The sequence below is a fragment of the Somniosus microcephalus genome, chromosome 1 (genome assembly GCF_052327205.1).
Source record: "Somniosus microcephalus isolate GS21.2 chromosome 1, FLI_Smic_1.0, whole genome shotgun sequence".
NCBI classification, from domain to species: Eukaryota; Metazoa; Chordata; class Chondrichthyes; order Squaliformes; family Somniosidae; genus Somniosus; species Somniosus microcephalus.
The window spans coordinates 219,831,860-219,849,541 of NC_140987.1; the positions used below are offsets into that span (position 1 = coordinate 219,831,860).

Sequence of the window (17,682 nt, forward strand, 5' to 3'; positions counted from 1 at the left end):
CGACCCACTGGCCAGTGGAAACAGTTTCTCCTTGAATCCCCCTTTTATAATTTTGAACACCTATTAAATCTCCCCTGAACAATCTCGGCTTTTCTAGTCTCTCCACATAACTGAAGTCCCTCATCCCTGGTACCATTCTAGTAAATCTCTTCTGCACCCCCTCAAAGGCCTTAGTCCTAAATTTATTAGGAAAGTTTAATTTACCAAATCGGTCATTATTCTCAATTAACTCCCAGTCCTAATTTTCACTTGCATAAGAATTACAATGGAGTAAGTTTAAAATGAACTAGGAAGAGGGGCAAATATAGGAAATGTTGAGCTTGAAACAATGAATCTTGCAAGTAACTTATACTTGCTACCTCCTGCACTGGGCTGCCTTTCTCACAGATGGGAAAGCTATCTTAATGCTGTGTTCTACTTCCCTCTCCAAAAATACACCAGTTCTACAATTCACCATTCTTAATTGACCTGTCAGTCAAACAGTCAGCATTCTCCTCTGCAATCTTTCCCCCTTTAAGTGAATGCACATGTCCTTTCGTTCTAAAACAGCTCATCCTCTGATTTGAGCTGCACTGTGGGAGATTCATTCTTGCAAAAACACTAAGGGGTAGATTGTCTCAAACCTGTCTGGAAGAAGGCGGGACTTCCCCTTTCGGGTTTTTGACCCGCCTACTTCGCCGTCCGGCCAATCCGCGCGATTTTCCCTTGATTGACCTTGTTGAGCCTGCTGGGCGGGCTCAGCAGGCCATGTAAGGGCCACCTGACAACAGGTGACGTCACAGACTGCAATTTCATCTGTCAAGAGTCCTTGACAGATGAAATGTCAGTGTTTCACAGCTGTTTGAAGCTGTCAAACACTGACCGTCCGAGTTCTAACATGAGTCCTTCTGCGCAGACTCAGTTAGAACTCTCACCGGCACTCAAAGCTGAAGGCTGTCACTTTTGACATCGCAACCATTCAGCTTTCAGTTCCGGCTGAGTGATGCGCTCCCGACAGCTACAGGAAGAAAGGTTAAGGTAAGTACAGTAAGTAAAAGTTCTTTACACACTTTAGACACACCAAACACACTTATTACACTCATGCACCCATCACTCACCTGAGCACTGACATCGCGACCCCTCCAACTCCTTCAACCTGACGGCCCGCCTGCTCTAACCTGGCGTGGTTTGGAGCCGTCGGGGAAACCCACATGAAACCCCTTATTTAAAAAAAAAGGGATTTGGCTAAAAACTGCCTGTTAACTACCTGTTAATTGGCACTAATCCCTTCCTGCCTGGTTTCGGCAGGTACCCGCCGCCCCTGAAACTTGCATGGGGCGGGATGGTGTCGGGACCCCCAAATTCAAGATATCCCCCCCCCGCCACGCCTGAAACCCTGCCTGACGGCTCCATGAAAATCTAGCCCTAAGACTACATGCATTTGCTGCTTAGACCCTTTGCCACAATGTAACTTTGGCAATTTATCACATTTTACATTATTTGCTCATTTTATGAAATAACTTTCTTTTAATATGCCAATACCTAGTTATAATACAGTATATTCTTAAATTCAAGCCTGTCACACACTTGCATAGAATATACAGCACAAACAGGCCATTTGCTCCAACTAGTCTGTGATGGTGTTTATAATCCACACACATCTCCCATTCCATCTACCTCCTCTCAGCCTTTCAGCATGTCTCTCTCCCTTTTCTTTCACGTACTCTTCTAGTTTCCTGTCAGAATTTGTTATCGGCAACAAATCTCAATTGAGCAAACTTCATGAGATACATGAACAAGCTCCAATTCATTTTTCCCCCATCCTCATTCCTGAGAAAAACAGTATCCCATCAGTTGTAGTGGACAATTGCTTACAATGAATCATAGAATAGTAAAGCACAGAAGGCCATTCAGCCCAGCAAGTCAATGCTGGCAGAGCAATCCAGTTAGTCCCATTCCCTAGCTCTTCCCATCTCCCTCCAATTTTTTCTCCAAGTATTTATCCAATTCCCTTTTGAAAGCTACTATTGAATGTTTCCACAACCATATAAGGCAGTGCATTCCAAATTCTCTCGTTCTTCCAAAATGTATCACCTCACTACATTTTTGCGTTGAATTTCATCTGCCAAGTGTCTACCCATTCCACTAGCCTGTCTGTTCTCTTGAAGTCTATTATTGTCTTCCTCAGTGTTTACTACACTTTCAAGTTCCATGTCATCTGCAAATTTTGACAGCTGTGCCTTCAGCTGCCATAGCCCCACACTTTGGAATTCCTTTCCTTGCCATCTACTCTTTAAGACCCTCTTTTAAATCCCACTTGCTCAAGCTATTCGACTCCCCTCCAAATATCTGCTTTGGTTCAGCATTGTTTTTCCTGAATATGCCACTGTAAAGCATCTTGGGACAGTTTTTCTACATTAAAAAGGTGCTATATAAATGAGAACACTAGAATAATTCAGGAGAAGGTGGCCATACTTTATAATGCTTTGGTCAGACAGTAACTTGAATACTGTGCCAGTTCTATCCGAAGGAGAGGTGATCAAATGCTGAGATGCAGTGCAAAGTGTCAAGAAGCTGATTTCTGATGTTGGAAGACTGGAGAAACTTTGGCTTTTAAGCCCGGAAAGGGAGCATCCAAGAGGTGATCGTAGGGAGGTATATAAAAATTGCCACTGCAGGGGGGAAAAAATTGGGCCAGTTGAAATTGGTAAAGGGTAAGACTGATGTCAGGAAATTCTTCTTCAAAGTGATTAACACTGAAAATGGACCTCTAGATAGATTAGTGGAAGCAGAAATCCTGGAGCCATTAGGAGCAGCAAAAAATTTCTTTTTCTCCACCCCTTTGTTTTGGGTTCCCCCCCTTTTTTTTACATGGCAGCTGTCTCATTCTGCCAGTACATTTCACACCTAATCTGAGCCGTCTTTTTGTCTCTTTACTAGTCCTATCACCATCTCGTCTCATTTTGAATACCTCTTAATGTCTATTCACTTCTCTTGTTCTCTCCCCAGCCCTGCCTTTCGATCTATTTCATTTCTGTAGTGTATGTAACTGTTCTACCTTTAAGAGAACTATTGTATGTAACCGTCCCCCTTTAAGAGAACTATTTTAGGTGTGGCACTACTTTATCTTGGCTGCTGTATACTGTAATACCGACGGTGACCACACCGGTATATAAGTGCTGTGTCAGAATTTATTGGGCAGATTTGCCCTGACCTTCGAATAGTAAAGTCCTGTTAAAGTTACTCTTGTAGTCTGTGTATTAATTCAACATAATACCCACAGACTTTACAGTGGCGACGAGTTCGATCTTACCCTGCGGCAACGATACATCCGAAGCCGTTTACGAGCGTCGAGAAGAGGCACCCGCCCTCGTCGTTCTGCTGAGAGAAAACTCGAGTCTGCAGAGGAAGGAAGAATTCAGACACGAAGCCTTCCATCAGCAACAGGCACAGATTGTCCCTTCTGCCACGGTGGTGAGTGAGCCGATCAGCCAAGAGAAGCAAATCGGCCACGTTGACTGTGAGTAAGGGGAAAAATAAAAGAATAAACAGAGGATAAGGGCGGTGAACTCGACCACGGTCGGGGGAAAGGAGCCAGACAGAAGTCTGGCCCAGAGGCGCTGAGACTGGGGCAGCGTGGAGCACGGAAGCCGCGGTACAAGCGGGAACGCAGCCGGGGTGAGAGACCGGGCTACAAGTGGGCTGGGAGACGCAACAGCGTCGTGAGACAGCTCGACCGCAACCGGCGAAAAAGGCCGGGCAGCTACCGAGGCCGCGAGGCGCTGCGACCGGGATCGTAAGGCGCGGGAAGAAATAAAAATAAATAAACCGCGGAGAGCTCAGCCGCAGCCGGGGGAGGAAAGGACCGGACTGCGGGAGGTCTGGGAGAGGCGTTTAAAGCCGCTGAGAGAGAGCGAGCGAGAGCCGGGCGAGCGGGAGAGAGAGCCCGAGCGAGGGAGACTGAGCGAGATCCAGCCAGCGGCTGGAACTGTTCGCCGTCAACGGGTTGTCCCCAGCGCCGGTTGCCCTGCCGAGAAAAGGGAACAAAGAACGCACTGAAGCCGACGCGCAGGCTGCGAACCCCGAAAGCCAGCGGTCGTCGCCCGAGGGGAAAAAGCTTACCCTCCCGCCAGGAGAAGACCAGCGTGGGAAACCGCCATTTTGCCAGTAGGCAGGGAAGAAGACAAGCGTGGGAAACCGCCATTTTGGGAAGAAAAGAAAAGTTAAAGAAAAATTTCGTTGTTGTTCCTCAGGAAGAGTGGGAAGATGCCTAAGCGTGGTAACATCAACAATTTCGATTCCGATGTGGAAGATTGGGCCACGTATGTAGAACGCATCGAGATATATTGTAAGGTCAATAAGATAGCAAATTATGATAAATCTCTAACCTTACTAAACTCAATGGGTGTGAAGACATACGGGTTATTGAAGCATCTTCTATCACCAGCTAAACCGGCGGATCAGTCTTTCGCTAATATTGTTGCTGTCCTGAAGGATCATTTGAACCCCGCACTGCTGATGTTAGCGGAACGATCTAAATTTTACGTGAGAACGCAACTAAAAGAGGAAAGCAACGCAGAGTACCTGGTTGAACTGCGTAGACTAGCAAAATACTGTCAGTTTGGGGTAAATCTGACACAGGCACTGAGAGACAAGTTCGTGTGCGGAATGTCAAAGGAAGGAACACAAACGACTGCTCGAAGAGAACGATCTTACACTTGATAAGGCTGTCCTTATTGCAGCATCGCACGAAGCCGCAGCGAGAGGCACGGCGGAAATGCAGCGGAAGACAGCGGTACTCAGTGGATCAAATGACTTCGGGTACAACGAAATGTTATCGTTGTGGGAAGACAACACACGACCAGAACCAATGCTGGTTTAAAAACCAGGAATGTAGGAAATGTGGCAAGCTTGGTCACATAGCTAAAGTATGCCGGTCAGGAAAGACGACCAGCAATAATAAGTCACCGCAGAAGAAGTACAGAAAGGTACATAAGGTGACTGGGAAGAGTACAGATGAACAGAATTCGGATTCAGACTCCAACAGCAAGGAACTGGGTAGTCTGAGGATTCGCAATGTGAGTAAAGAAGCTGACCGACAAACTATCTGGGTCACACTACAGATTGCAAAAGTCCAAGTGAAAATGGAAGTGGACACCGGATCGGCATTGACGGTCATGAATAAGCATGATTACAAAAAGTTGTTCAAACATATTCCCCTACGGGATACGGAGATAGTATTGCAGACATACACGGGGCATAAAGTATACCCCATCGGAAAGATAAAAGTCAAGGTGAGACACAAGGGCAAAGATCACCGAGGAATGGACATGTATGTGCTACCCGAGGGAGGTCCACCACTTCTGGGACGGGAGTGGATCAGGAAAATAGAGAGACTGGCACTCACTAAACACAATGACGGTAGATTCCGGAAAGGAAGATGTCAAACCTGAACGGTTGTCCAGAATATTGGACGAAGCTAAAGAGGTATTCCAGCAAGGACTGGGAACACTGAGAGGAATTAAGGCAAAAATCAAGATTGCAGAACATGCAAGCCCAAAATTTTTCAAAGCCAGATCGGTACCTTACGCGATACGACCTGCTGTGGAGGCAGAACTGGAAGAGCTTGAACGTTCAGGGGTACTGTCTAAGGTGGACTGGAGTGAGTGGGCCACGCCCATTGTTCCCGTCATGAAGTCTCCATGTAACAAGCCAGGGGGACCGGGAAAGGTCCGCATCTGCGGAGACTTAAAGATCACAGTTAATCCGGTGCTTCACACGGTACAATACCCGCTTCCGCGGATTGAGGATATCTTTGCTTCATTGTCTGGCGGGAAACACTTCAAGATAGACCTGGCACAAGCATACTTACAGATGGAAGTCGAGGAAGAGTCGTGCCCGTATCTCTCAATCAACATGCACAGAGGCTTGTATCGATATAATAGACTGGTTTTCGGAGTAGCTTCAGCTCCAGCAATTTGGCAGAGGGCCATGGAGCAGGTCTTACAGGGTATCCCAAGCACGCAGTGTTACTTGGACGATATCCTGATTACGGGGGAAGACGAGGAAGAACACCTCACAAATTTGAAACTGGTGCTCACCAGGTTGAAGGAATATGGCCTTCGAGTTAATCGGCAGAAATGTGAGTTCTTCCAGAAACGGATCTCGTACTGCGGTCATGTCATTGACCAAGAGGGGCTGCACAAGTCACCTGACAAGATCGAAACTGTCGTGAAGGCCCCCGCTCCGGAAAATGTATCACAGTTGAGATCGTTTCTGGAGTTGATACATTATTACCACAAGTTTCTGCCAAATCTATCCACAGTGCTGCATCCGCTGAATGCTCTGTTGCGGAAAGAAGTACCATGGAAGTGGAGCGAGGACTGTAAGAAGGCCTTTCGCAGAAGCAAGGCGTTGATTACCTCTGAGGAAGTGTTGGCTCATTTCAACCCAACGTTACCTCTTCGTCTAGCGTGTGATGCTTCCCCTTATGGAATTGGAGCAGTAATTTCACACAAGTTACCAAATGGCTCGGAAAGGCCAGTCGCATTTGCGTCCCAATCATTGACCTCCGCTGAGCGAAATTATGCTCATAGATAGGGAGGCTCTCAGCCTTGTGGGGAGTAAAGAAATTCAACCATTACCTGCAGGGCAAGAAGTTCACATTGCTGACAGACCACCAGCCGTTGGTGTCCATATTCAACCCTAAAGGCCGTTTCCACTATGACAGCGCAAAGGCTACAGAGGTGGTCCGTGTTACTAGGGGCACACCAATATGACATCGAATACAAAAGGTCCAAACAGCATGGAAATGCTGATGGGTTATCATGCCTACCGTTGCCAGTAGTAGAAGAGGCGGCTACAGTGGACCCAGTAGAGATGTTCCACTCGTCCATAGTGGAATGTCTACCAGTAACAAATTCGATGATCGAAAATGAAACAAGAAATGACCCGACTCTCTCTCTCTCTCTCTCTCTCTCGAGTCTACGATTTAACGGTGGAGGGATGGCCAGCACATGGCGAACCAATGCTGCCAGCATTTTCACAAGAGAACAGCTGTCAGTGTGCCGAGGAACCTTGATGTGTGGATCTAGAGTGGTGATTCCACCCAAACTTCAGCATAAAGTGCTAAAGGAGCTTCACGAGGGGCATCTGGGGGGAGTGAAAATGAAGAACCTAGCAAGAGCGTTTGTGTGGTGGCCAGGTATTGATGGAGACATCGAAGAAATAACCAAGAGCTGTCTAGGATGCCAGAAGGTCCAAAACGCGCCACCACAAGCTCCTCTGCATCCATGGGAGTGGCCCTCATCTCCATGGCAAAGGGTACACATCGACTTTGCTGGTCCATTTATGGACTCAATGTTCTTAATCGCGGTGGATGCACACTCCAAGTGGCCGGAGGTAATAAAGATGTCCTCCACCACCATGGAAAAAACCATCACAGTATTAAGGACCATATTTGCCAGGAATGGGCTGCCGGAACAGATCTGTTCTGATAATGGACCGCAATTTGTGTCCGAAGAATTCAGGAAGTTCTTAAAAGACAATGGGGTCGAGCACTACACGTCAGCCCCATACCATCCCGCCACCAATGGATTAGCTGAAAGGTTTGTCCAGACCTTCAAGAAGGCCATAAAGGCCATGGGTAACGAAGACACAAACCTACAACATAAGGTAGATAACTTCTTGTTGGCGTACAGGAATGCAACACATGCGGTCACAAACCAAACTCCCGCCATGATGTTTTTCAATAGAAGACTAAGATGCTGGCTGGATTTGCTTAAGCCAAACGTCAGAAGGGACGTAGAGAACTGGCAATTTCAGGGCATGAATGAAAGGCCAACTAGATCCTTTCGGATAGGTCAACAAGTTTTGGCCCGAGACTACCGTACCAAGAAATGGCAGCCTGGAACTATTGGGAAAAGGCTAGGACCGCTGATGTATACAGTGGACATTGGTGAAAGCATAATAAGGCGCCATGTTGACCAGATCATAGTCATCCACAAAGGGCCAATCTACTCCACAACTTTACACGTCTAATGTTGAAGCAGAGATACCCAGAGCACCTACCTCCGATCCGGTAATACTGGAATCAGATGAACCTGACGCTGTCTTTCAAACCGAATCGACCTTGCCAGAAGAACCTACGACTCCACCGAAAACTACTACACCACCGAGGCGTTATCCGGACAGTCAGGAAGCCTCCAGAGAGACTGAATCTGTGAACTGTTTTGCATAAGTTGTGTATATGTTATGATATGTTTAATGGGGAATAAGTATGTTGTAAGCTAAAAAGGGAGGATTGTAGTGTATGTAACTGTTCTACCTTTAAGAGAACTATTGTATGTAACCGTCCCCCTTTAAGAGAACTATTTTAGGTGTGGCACTACTTTATCTTGGCTGCTGTATACTGTAATACCGACGGTGACCACACCAGTATATAAGTGCTGTGTCAGGATTTATTGGGCAGATTCGCCCTGACCTTCGAATGGTAAAGTCCTGTTAAAGTTACTCTTGTAGTCTGTGTATTAATTCAACATAATACCCACAGACTTTACAATTTCCTTTCCAGTTTTGAAAAATGGTTAGTCCCGAAACGTCGATTCTAATTTCTCTCCACGGATGTTGCCTGGCCTGCTGAGTTTTTCCAGCATTTTCTGTTATTTTGGATTTCCAGCATCTGCAGTATTTTGCTATCGTATTCACATTCTTCTGGATGGGTGAATCAAGATAAGACAAAGTTCCTCATCTGTAATTATCTTGTGATCCCTAGATAATTGCATTTCTCGTCAAATTATTCCATTGGATGTGATCACAGCAATACTGCCACTAAACAAGGGCTATTTGGAATTATTTGAAAATATAGAGCTTAACAGAGACTACACTTTAAAAAAAATAATTGGCTATAAAGTGTTTTGGGATATCCTGGAGGACATGAATAGTGCTATGCAAGTGCAAATTCTTTAGATGTTGCACCAAACAGGAATGATGAAAGATGAGGATGGTACTGCTAGTGAGGTTAAAAAAAAAATACCAACCTTGCACATATATGTGGAAGCCATATGTAATGGATGTTTTGTAAATAGACATTGATGCGTTCTGCTCAAGATCCAGTTAACAAGTTTAAGTACAAGAATCAGCTGCACTGAGTGCTGTGCTACAGCTGATCAAGACACAAATTTAAATTTCAGTTAATTCTCATTACTGTGGGGATGCTGCAGCATCCCCAATCAGCAGAGTGGGTTATTTAAGACGAGTTCTATTCCCAAGGGTTCAGTACTAGGACCACTGCTGTTTTTGATAAATATTAATGACATGGACTTGGGGGTACAGGGCACAAATGAATTATTTCTTCAAATGTTTGCATTGCTTATCTATCATTTTTTAATCCAGTTTCCCAATACACCTTAGCCAACTCGCTTCTCATACATATGTAGTTTGCTTTCTTCATATTTAAGACCATAATTGTGGACTTAACATTTGATAGAGTTTGAGAGTGATTTAGTTATCTCTTTTATGATCACTGCACCCTAGAGGCTCCTTTACAAGGTTATTAATTAATCCTGTCTCATTGCACAATACTAGATCTAAAATAGTCTGTTCTCTAGTTAGTTGGTTCCTCGACATACTAATCTAGAAAACTATCTTGAATGCATTCCATGAACTCGTCCTCTGCATTATTGCTGCAAATTTGGTTTGCTCAGTCTATGAAAATTAGTCTCCCATGATTACTTGTTACATGCACCTCTGATTTATACCGTGCCTGACACTACAACTACTGTTTAGGGGCCTATAAACTACTCCCACCAGTGTTTTCTGGCCCTTGTTTTTTAGCTACACCCTAGTGATTCTGCATCTTGTTTTTCCAAGCTAAGATCCTTTCTCTCTCGTCTTTATCCCATCCTTTTATTATCAGGGCTACCCCCCCCCCCCCCTCTCTTTCCATTCGGCTTAACTCTTCTAAAAGTGAAATCCTGGAATAATTGCCAACCTGTTACCGTGTCTCCATATTGGCTATTAAATCAAACCCATTTGTTTCTCTGCTATTCATCATCTATTTTGTTGTGAATGCTTCGAGCATTCAGATATAGTGCCTGTAGCTTAAACTTTTTTCTATTTTACCCTGATGCCCTATTACCTTTTAAGCTGTCTGTCCCTTCCTGGCCCACTCTGCTTATTTTTACCCAAATCGCTGCTCTACAGCTGTGACATTTTTCTTACTGCTTTTGAATTTTACCCTTTCCTGAATCCTGCTCTTTCTTCCCCCCCCCCCCCCCCTCCCCGTTTGCATTAGTTTAAAGCCCTATATACTGCCCTAATTATTCGATTTGCCAGGACATTGGTCTCGGCCTGGTTTAAGTGAAGCCCGTCCCAGGGACTCGACATCAAGTTCAACAATTTGACCATAACCTCTACCCCTATCTTTTATTTAAAAAAAAAAAAAAGAATTTTTTTTTAATTCTCTCATATGACAGCTGTCTTTCATTCTGCCATTGCCATTTACACTTCATCTAGAGCCATCTTTTGTTTCTTAACTTGTCCCATCATCCCTTTTGTCTCTTAATCTCTCCTGCCTTCCATCCTATCACAGGACTGTCTCTTGTTCTACCCGCCCCTTTCCCTGCCCCTACACATGCTTAAAAACCTGTTCCATCTCCAACTTTTTCCAGTTCTGACAAAGGGTCATTGACCTGAAACATTAACTCTGGGATCTAGATGCACTGGGCGATTGAGCATGTGACTAGTAAATGATGATTAACTTGGAAAAGTAAAGTGTTATGCATGTCACAGAAACCCCACAGTGCAGATAGAGGCCATTTCGGCCCATCGAGCCTGCACCGACACATATCCCACCCGATCCCCGTAATCTCTACACCAACACATATCCCACCCTATCCCCGTAACCCCACGTATTTAACTCCCGTAACACTAAGGGTCAATTTATCATAGCCAATCAACCTAACCCACACATTTTTGGACTGGGAGGAAACTGGAGCACCCGGAAAAAACCCACGCAAGCACGGGGAGAATGTCGGCAGGGAGAATGCTTAACATACCCTTTAGGGAAAAGTAATAATATAAATAAAGCCAGTGGAGAAAAAGATTGGGGCATTGTAGTGCACACATCTCTAAAGGTTCATGAACGATGCAATAGCTAGAGCAAATGGTGTATTTCTAGGACAATTGATTAAGATGAAGCAGACTATTTGTCCTTTCTATAAGGCCTTTGTTTGACTTCTGTCCTGTTTTGGCATCTTCACATGGGCAATTAATGAGGCTTTGGAAAGGATGCAGAGGAGGTTACAGATGGGGAAGGGCAAGGCCCTGAAGAGATTTAAACGCCAGTGAGGATTTAAAATTTGAGGCATTGGCTCCCAGTCCCTCAATGTACGTCAGCAAGGACAGGGGTGTGGGTGAGTGATTAGGCTATACGTTGCAGAGTTTTGGATGAGCTGAAGTCCACGGTGGATGGAGAATGGGCGACTGTCAGAAGAGCATTGGGATAGTTGAGTCTAGAGGTGACGTATGGACGAGGGTTTCAGCAGTAGATGGGCTGAGGTGAAAGCGGGCTATGTTAGAGGTGGCAGTAGGCAGTCTTTGCATTGCTTCAGACTCCACATACACTCAAGTATACAAGAGAACATTACTTTGCATCCTTTATCTAAATTTTGAACCAATAACAATAGAAGCAGCATTGGGTTTTAATAAGGGACTTTTATATATTTTTGAGGATTCACCTTGTGTATTCCATCATTTTTTAAAGCTTTTTTAACCACTCCCCTGACCATGTGCTTTACCAGCACCTAACTTGGATGTATTTGGTGCCTATAGTATTTGAGCTGTTGACTGTTTAATCTTTCTCATGAACTATAAGCTAGCCATAAGTGACAAGGAACATTTTAGAAGACTTGGCTTAATATATACTATTGCATCCTTTTACTATTATAATAAATCTGAGGTAAATTTAATCTGATAAAATTGCCTAAAAATGAATTAAACAGTAATGCCAACCCCACTGCATCATAAATCACAAGACAAACTCTCAAAAATAGAGTTGATATTTTTGGGTTATAAACCTTATTAGTGGCTTTGTTTAATCTCGACAGGTCACAGCTCTTTACAAAAACTATATTACTGTATTTGAAAATGCTTTACAAAAACTTTTTGAAAATCCTACCAGTTATCACCACCCTTTGAAAGTTGGGGTAAATTTTCATTAAAAATTGTGTGACTTGCGATTAATTCATCAGAGTTGGCATTACTGAGTGGGTGCTTCCCTTAAATTTTATATACAACTTGCTATAATTGTAGCAGCTACCCAACAGTACACAATGTCTGCCCTGGCTCAGTGTCTCTCTAGCCTCTGAGTCAGAAGGTTGTGGTCTCCAGTCCCAGTCCAAAGACTTGAGTACAAAATCTAGGCTGACACTCCAGTGCAGTACTGAGGGAATGCTGCCCTGTCAGAAATACAATCTTTCAGATGAGACATTAAATCAAGGCCCCATCTGCCTTCTCAGGTGGATGTAAAAGACCCCTGGCACTATTCTGCCCTGGTCAATATTTATCACTCAACCTACATCACTAAAGCAGATTATCTGGTAATTATCACATTGCTCTTTGTAGGAGCATGTTGTGTGCACATTGGCTGCTGTATTTCTCTACCTTGCAGCAGTGACCACACTTCAAAAAGTACTTCATTAGCTGTAAAGCACTTTGGGACGTCCTGTGGTCGTGAAATGCGCACTATAAATGCAAATCTTTTTGTGTTCCCCAGGTGCTCTTCTGTCTGCTATTTATACCAATATAACATTAAGGGACGATAGGCGGTTGGTCACTCCGATGAAAGGGTTGCCTTATATTGGGGATGATGACATGATGCAGGGCCATCCCTTCTCCGGGATGCAGGAGCGTTGCCTAATGAACACATCACTGAGACTGGGGTGGTGGTGAATCTGAAAGAGTGAGTGATGTCACAGCACAGACAGTCGCCCCCATACAGAGTGCAGTATGATTATCTCTGAGGAGAGAGGGATGGGCAGGCACCGGGATACTAGTACCACAGAGATGGGGAGACGAGCAGAGTCCACACTGGCCGGTGGGGTGACTAGACCGGGATGCGCTGTAGCACATTGGCAAAGATATGCCCAGGATGTCGGGAAAGGGGTCTGTAGAAAGGAAGTTCCACCGTGGTGAGCACTTTTGCCCTTCGCTGAAAATGGCCGAGGAGTGGGGTCTGGTCCTCACCAGTGTGCCCAGAAGTCTATTTTTGATTTGCTATCTTTTTGTTGCCCCCTTCCTCCTATTGGCTCATGGTAACTAATGGTTTCCGTGCTCACGGGGTCGGTTAGATTAAAATCTGAAGCTGTTTCCAGTGCAGCAGCGTGGTGCAGTTTGAAATTAAAAATTGCGTGTCGCGATTAATTCAAGAGTTGGCGTCACTGATTTAAGTATTGTTTGCTTGGCTTATATGTCAAATTCCTATTTACTAAGGATTCTGTAAAATGTACTCTGGTCCTTATGGTATCTGTCTTCTTCATCCTAATATTGCCATTGCCGTATACTATCCGTGCACCAGTTGAATACTAGTATCTATCTTTACAATGTGCTGAAATAGAATGTAAATAGTTTCAAGATGTGGTTCAAAGTTGATTTTGTTCTAAACATCATTTATGGTAAATGTTTTGGCAGTGGTTTAAGACCCAATTAATTGACTTGGATAATTGAACTAGAAATTGGGATTAGTGATAGTTATGTCCAGTAGTAACCTTCCCTCTTTTTCATCTATAGGAACTGCAGCACAGAAGAAGCTGGTGATTGGGGGAGAGGCTTGTCTCTGGGGAGAATATGTGGATGCAACCAATCTTGCTTCACGATTATGGTAGCAAACCTTTCCACTTGTATAATATATTAGATAGCAGTACATCTTTCTCACCCCAGAGATATCATCAACATATATTTACAAATCAAACCTGTATTAATGCAGGGCAATATAATTCAATAGGGCTTATCTAGTTCTGCTAAAAACAATTGGGTTTGGATTTTTATATCATCGTTTTGAAATTTTGAATTGCTTTTCCTTTTCACCAAAGCTGTTGGCAGTGAGGTCTGTTATGGTGCAACCAGTCTACATTGAACACTAGTTTCACATTTTGAATTGTATTTGCACTATGCCAAAGCTACTGCAAATTGCGGAACATTGTCAACCTATCTGCTCAAGTATTCATAATGTAAGGGTTTGGAACTTTGAAGTTAGATTTCTTGACGGTATATGTTTAATGGGTTTTCCAACTTTCCACACCTCCTTAAATAATGGGGGACCTGGATTTAAATCATCCTTTTTCCTCTCTTGCCTTCAGTACCTGTTGGGTGAGAAGGACCTTGAGAGAAACCACATGTTACAAACAAATGGATTATATGTTGTAATAGGAAAGCTGAAAAATATTAGCAATTAACAGTCTAGGTGTAAAAAATTTCAAACTTAAATACATTTATATTTTCAACTCTGCATTTTATTTAGCACTTCAGGTCCATGGCAAACACCAGGTGGGGGCAGCCCAGCTGGACAGACAATTACACCCCCTCCACTAGTGGTTTTGGGTTTGGTCACTTTTCCCTATTCTGGTTGAGATATGTATTCTGTGGTATTAACCATCCCTCCTCCTGCAGGGGCGTGTCATGTTGAGGCTTGATAGAGGACCTATTTTATAAGTAAAAACGATTCAGGCTACTTGACACTTTTCCAGTTCTGGACAGAATCTATATACCATAGATGCCTAACCTACATTTGTGGGGAGAGTAAGGTTTCACAACAGGTGGGGATTGCATATGGCTGTTAGCAGTGAGTTGTGCTAGTTTTAGTATATCAAACATATCTTGCACCCCTGGGAACACGACTAGTAAACAGCAGCATGGCTTTGAAGGGACGTCCGTGCTGGTGATGGCCATTGTCGCATCCTGATCACGTGTTAAAATGGTGGTTTTGGGGGACATGACCAGAAAGTGTGGCAGTCTTGCCACATCCTCTTTGTCATTTGTCCGACAGGGCTTAATCTATGAAGCTTGAGCTGTGGTACATTCAGTATGCAAGTTTTGTGTTGGTCACTTTTTTTAAAAATATTTGTTCATGGGATGTGGGTGTCGCTGGCAAGGCCAGCATTGTTGCCCTTGAGAAGGTGATGGTGAGCTGCTTCCTTGAACCGTTGCAGTCTGTGTGGTGAAGGTACTCTGTGCTGTTAGGGAGGGAGTTCCAGGATTTTGACCCAGCGATTATGAAGGAACGGTGATATACTTCCAAGTCAGGACTTGGAGGTGGTGGTGTTTCCATGCTCCTGCTCCCCTTGTCCTTCTAGGTGGTAGAGGTTGTGGGTTTGGGAGGTGTTGCCAAAGAAGCCTTGGCGAGTTGCTGCAGTTCCTCTTGTAGCTGGTACACACTGCAGCTGTGGTGGAGGGAGTGAATGTTTCAGGTGGTGGATGGGGTGCCAATCAAGTGGGCTGCTTTGTCTTGGATGGTGTTGAGCTTCTTGAGTGTTGTTGGAGCTGCACTCATCCAGGCAAGTGGAGCGTATTCCATCACACTCCTGACTTGTGCCTAGTAGATGGTGGAAAGGCTTTGGGGAGTCAGGAAGTGAGAGACTTGCCGAATACCCAGCCTCTGATCTCTTGTTGCCACAGTATTTGTGGCTGGTTAAGTTTCTGGTCAATGGTGACCCCCCAGGATATTGATGGTGGGGGATTCGGGATGGTAATGCCTTTGAATGTCGAGGGGTGGTGGTTAGACGCTCGCTTGTTGGAGATAGTCATTGCCTGGCACTTGTGTGGCGCAAATGTCACCTGCCACTTATCAACCCAAGCCTGAATGTTGTCCAGGTCTTGCTGCATGCAGGCATGGACTGCTTCATTATCTGAGGAGTTGCGAATGGCACTGAACACTGCATTCATCAGCAAACATCCCCACTTCTGACCTTATGATGGAGGAAAGGTAATTGATAAAGCTGCTGAAGATGGTTGGGCCAAGGACACTGCCCTGAGGAACTCCTGCAGTGATGTCCTGGGGCTATGATGATTGATCCCCAACCACCACAACCATCTTCCTTTGTGCAAGGTATGACTCCAGCCAGTGGAGAGTTTCCCCCCCTGATTCCCATTGACTTCAATTTTACTAGGGCTCCTTGATGCCACACTCGATCAAATGCTGCCTTGATGTCAAGGGCAGTCACTCTCGCCTCGTCTCTGGAATTCAGCTCTTTTGCCCATGTTTGGACCAAGGCTGCAATGAGGTCTGGAGCCGAGTGGTCCTGGCAGAACCCAAACTGGGCATCAGTGAGCAGGTTACTGGCAAGTGCTGCTTGATAGCACTGTCGACGCCACCTTCCATTACTTTGCTGATGATTGAGAGTAGACTAATGGGGCGGTAATTGGCCGGATTTGATTTGTCCTGCTTTTTGTGGACAGGACATACCTGGGCAGTTTTCCATATTGTCTGATAGATGCCATTGTTATAGCTGTACTGGAACAGCTTGGCTAGAGGCACAGCTAGTTCTGGAGCACAAGTCTTCACGACAGCTGGGATGTTGTCAGGGCCCATAGCCTTTGCTGTATCCAGTGTGCTCAGCCGTTTCTTTATCACTTGGGAGTGAATAGAACTGGCTGAAGACTGGCTTTTGTGGTGGTGGTGGGGACCTCGGGAGGAGGCAGATATGGATCATCCACTCGGCACTTCTGGCTGAAGATAGTTGCAAACGCTTCAGCTTTGTCTTTTGCACTCGTGCTGGGCTCCACCATCATTGAGGATGGGGATAGTCATGGAGCCTCCTCCTTCTGTTAGTTGTTTAATGGTCCACCACCATTCACGACTGGATGTAGCCGGACTGCAGAGCTTTGATCTGATCTGTTGATTGTGGGATCGCTTAGCTTGGTCTATAGCCCACTGTTTCTGCTTTTTAGCATGCATGTAGTCCTGTGTTGCAGCTTCCCCAGGTTGGCACCACATTTTTAGGTACACCTGGTGCTGCTCGTGGCATGCTCTTCTATACTCCTATTGGCTTGATGGTAGTGAGGAATATGCCAGGCCATGAGGGTACAGATTGTGGTGGCATACAATTCTGCTGCTGATGGCCCACAGCACCTCCTGGATGCCCAGTTTTGAGCTGCTAGATCTGTTCTGAATCTCTCCCATTTAGCACAGTGGTAGTGCCACACAACATGATGGAGGGTGGTGTCCTCAGTGTGAAGACAGGACTTCATCTCAAATGACTCTGCTACCATTGCTGTTGTGGACAGATGCATCTGCGACAGGCAGATTGGTGACAAGGTAAAGTAGGTTTTTCACCTCGTGTTGGTTTTCTCGCCACCTGTCACAGGCCCAGACTGGCAGCTATGTCCTTCAGGACCCGGTCAGTAGTGGTGGTACCGAGCCACTCTTGGTGATGGACATTGAAGTTCCCCACCCAGAGTACATTCTGTGCCCTTGCTACCCTCAGTAGTGCTTCCAAGTGGTGTTCAACATGGAGTACTGATTCATCAGCTGAGGGAGGGCAATAGGTGGTAATCGGCAGGAGGTTTCCTTGCCCATGCTTGACCTGAAGCTATGAGACTTCATGGGGTCCAGAGTCAATGTTAGGACTCCCAGGGCCACTCCTTCCCGACAGAGTACCACTGTGCCGCCACCCCTGTTGGGTCTGTCCTGCCCGTGGGACAGGACAT

The 17,682-nt window shown here is 45.2% G+C and overlaps 1 protein-coding gene across 2 annotated transcripts in view; it reads left to right on the forward strand.

Moving 5' to 3' along the window:
* hexb (hexosaminidase B (beta polypeptide)) overlaps positions 1-17,682 on the forward strand; it is an 85,842-nt gene that overhangs the window by 62,041 nt on the left and 6,119 nt on the right. For both annotated transcript variants that reach the window (XM_085990402.1, XM_085990398.1), the window contains one exon: positions 13,768-13,858. In XM_085990402.1, coding sequence (XP_085846528.1) covers positions 13,768-13,858 — 91 coding nt within the window. The remainder of the gene's footprint in view (positions 1-13,767; positions 13,859-17,682) is intronic.